Raw genomic sequence first — 3,034 nt, 5'->3', positions numbered from 1 at the left:
ATGAGTCCCATAGGCCAGAAATTCTATGGTGGAACCGTGTACCGAGCGTTTCTGAGCGCCACCAGTTATCACCGATGGCATAGCCCTGTCTCTGGTACCATCCGCAAAACAGAACTTGTGGATGGTTCCTACTACTCGCAAACCCACAACATCCAGGACGACCCTGCATCACCGAACATGTCACAGGGCTACCTGGCTCAGGTAGCTGCAAGAGGAATTATTTACATTCAGGCTGACAACGAGCATATTGGCTTGATGTGTTTCGTATCAATCGGTATGTCAGAAGTGTCTACCAACGAAATTACTGTTAAAGAGGGGCAGAGAATGAAGAAAGGTGACCAGCTTGGCATGTTTCACTTTAGTGGTTCCACACAATTGCTGATATTCCGCCCCGAAGTGGACATCCACTTTGATTTGGGTCAAGACCCAAGTTTGCATGCAGCTAATATTAACGTCAATGCTAAGATAGCAGATCAGTTGTGTAGAATTTGAGAAACAGTGATCTGTTGTAATTTTTACTTACTACGTTACGATAGTTTGAGTGATTTTTAGCGTCGCAGAGATTTTTCTTTAAACCCTTGAAATAATCGTTGTCTTGAGTAGAAAAGCACCAGAGAGGTAATAGTAAACCAAAAAGGAACGAGGATGGTTAAGGATGGAGAAGATTCACACAGATTGCAAATTACGAACCTTGTGACGTGCCTCCGTTAACTATTAGTAGCTTTTTTGTCGATAGCATTTTCAATTACATTTGCATCATGTCAGTTACATACTTACCCTATTTCCCTGTTGTACTGTGCGCCACGGATTTTTCATCAGGTGCACGCACCAAAAGTTCTTGAATTCTTATCTTTTTCTATAAATACGATGCCTTGACGGGGTTTAACAGGGTTAGTTCAAGTTCGTATAGGAAATCGTATGAACGCGAGTGCATTTCGGGATTTATTAGCCCGAGTGATGTTTCGAAAATTCTCAAAATTGCACGAGCCGTAGGCTTACTCGAATGCAATTGACCTTCATAATTCAATATTTTAACATGTCGCTTTTTTACTTGGCGTCATCAAAATCACCTAGCCCGTGGAATATTAGCGAAAAACAATTTACAATACACGTCCAATGTATTTTGAGATCATTAATCCCTACCCTAACAGAACACTTAAACACCGTAACGATTATGAAGCTTGTTACTCTCCTCGGTGTTTTGCCACATTGCTTCGGTTAAGAATAAGCCTTTGAGTTTCGAAATCATATTCTTTTCAAACGATCTTGTCAACAACATCAAATTCCAAACAACGCCTTGGAGAGAGAGAGAGAGAGAGAGCATACGTTAAGGTTGCCTGATTGGTCCACTTCCGGTCGCATCATTATCGGTAGCTGTCAGGTCTGATACGAGAATCTCAGGATAAGGTTATAAATAGAATCCTTTATGCAAATAAAGCTCTCTTTAAAATGGGAATTGTTGATTCACCTTTGTGTACTTTTTGTCAAATATCGAAGGAATCTAGGAGCATCTATTTATACTCTGTCCAATATCCAGTGCTTTTTGGCTTTCTGTAGTTGAATGGTTGGAAAATTACTATCCTGCAATTCGCGTTTTGACATAATGTTTGGGCTCTTTGGAAAAGAAATGCAATCAATTAACCACATGGTGTTGCTAGGAAAACAAGCTATCTTCCAATGCAGACATCTTAACTTGCATCCTTCCCTTTCACTTCTGAAAGCAAAACTAAAAAATCTTTATCGGTTGGAGTGTGTCATAGCTGACCAAAATAATGTTATAGAAAATCATATTGAGAAATGGAAAGCGATCCTCCATCACATTAAAAAACTTCAAGGCGTATCGTGTGTGTATGGAGGTATATCTATGACAAAATTCAACACTGAAATAGAATTATCGAAATCCTGAATGCCTCAATCCAATACAGAATTCCTGTAGGGGTGGAGTTAGTGTTTTGTCTTTTTATTCTGCGACATCACTATCTAAAGCATACATGCATGGAGTAACATGCAAGACGTTGAGTCTCACATGAAGTCATTGCATGCTCCTCATTTCAAAAATGGCAACATTGGGAAATTAAAAGAAAAAAATACGATAAATCGAACGTAAGATTTAGAGTATGATTTGTCTTGTTGTTTTCTTGTTCTTGTCCTATAATTCCCCAAATGGCTCCAATGCTGCTTTACAGTGCTTTTCTGGTTTCCCCACCCCCCAATGTTCAAACCACGTCCGTTCCAAAGCAAAGCATTCAAATAATTTTCCACATCCCACCGTTGAACGTTCTTCTTGTCTCTGGCTATCGATTATTGCACTCTTGTACGCGTCATTCCAATCCAGTCCCTTACTAACCTCCTCGCAACCTCGTCCCCAGGGCGCTTTTCCCCTGCTTTGGACGAAGATGACCTCATCGCGCAAGCAGTCCGTAACAGATATCAAATGAAAAATGCCGAGCGAGAATGTGGCTCCAGCAGTCACATATGGCGCCATTCAAATTCACTTGACCAATGCCCGGGGAAGGGGAGGGGGGGGGGGGGGTACTCCCGCGAATTTTGGATAGGGCCCAAAGCCGAACAATTACACCCTATTCAAGGAAAAAACAAAATTATTAATAGCATGAAAAGGAAAACTTTATTTCTTCTCTGTAACATTGGAAGTATAGCATCAACCATAAAATACTAGAATGAGCCTAGTTTAATAATATGCAATCATAGCATGATACATCTTTCAACACTGTTTCTTTCCTGCTATTACTTTGTTACAGAACTGCAACTTTTAATTTTATTTACATTGTTACGTTGGACTTCAATTTCTTATGCCCAAGTTTTATACTACATGTGATGGAAATCGTAAATATAATAGCCCTGTGTAACAGCGAGAAACGAGAACCTCATATTGAACAGTCGGTCTGTTTATTACAGCAGATTACAGCCAGGATTATTCGTGCAAGAGTGTCTCTACCTCCCGCTTTACCTACTCTATTCGTACTAAACTTCGATCGCGGCTAAACATTACCCTTCTATCACTCGTCATTTCATT

At 40.2% G+C, this 3,034-nt stretch overlaps 1 protein-coding gene across 1 annotated transcript; it reads left to right on the top strand.

The window, feature by feature from the left end:
• Positions 1–492, top strand: LOC137972359 (uncharacterized). Its single transcript, XM_068819073.1, has one exon. It carries the CDS (start codon positions 1–3, stop codon positions 490–492), a length of 492 nt encoding a protein of 163 aa, XP_068675174.1.
• Positions 493–3,034: the final 2,542 nt, after the last annotated feature.

The sequence above is a fragment of the Montipora foliosa genome, chromosome 1, assembly GCF_036669935.1.
Source record: "Montipora foliosa isolate CH-2021 chromosome 1, ASM3666993v2, whole genome shotgun sequence".
NCBI lineage: Eukaryota > Metazoa > Cnidaria > Anthozoa > Scleractinia > Acroporidae > Montipora > Montipora foliosa.
This window is presented reverse-complemented; position numbering and strand designations above follow the sequence as displayed.

Excerpts from the sequence above, each read along its gene's own strand:
- LOC137972359 (XM_068819073.1), top strand. The coding sequence starts at position 1 with ATGAGTCCCATAGGCCAGAAATTCTATGGTGGAACCGTGTACCGAGCG.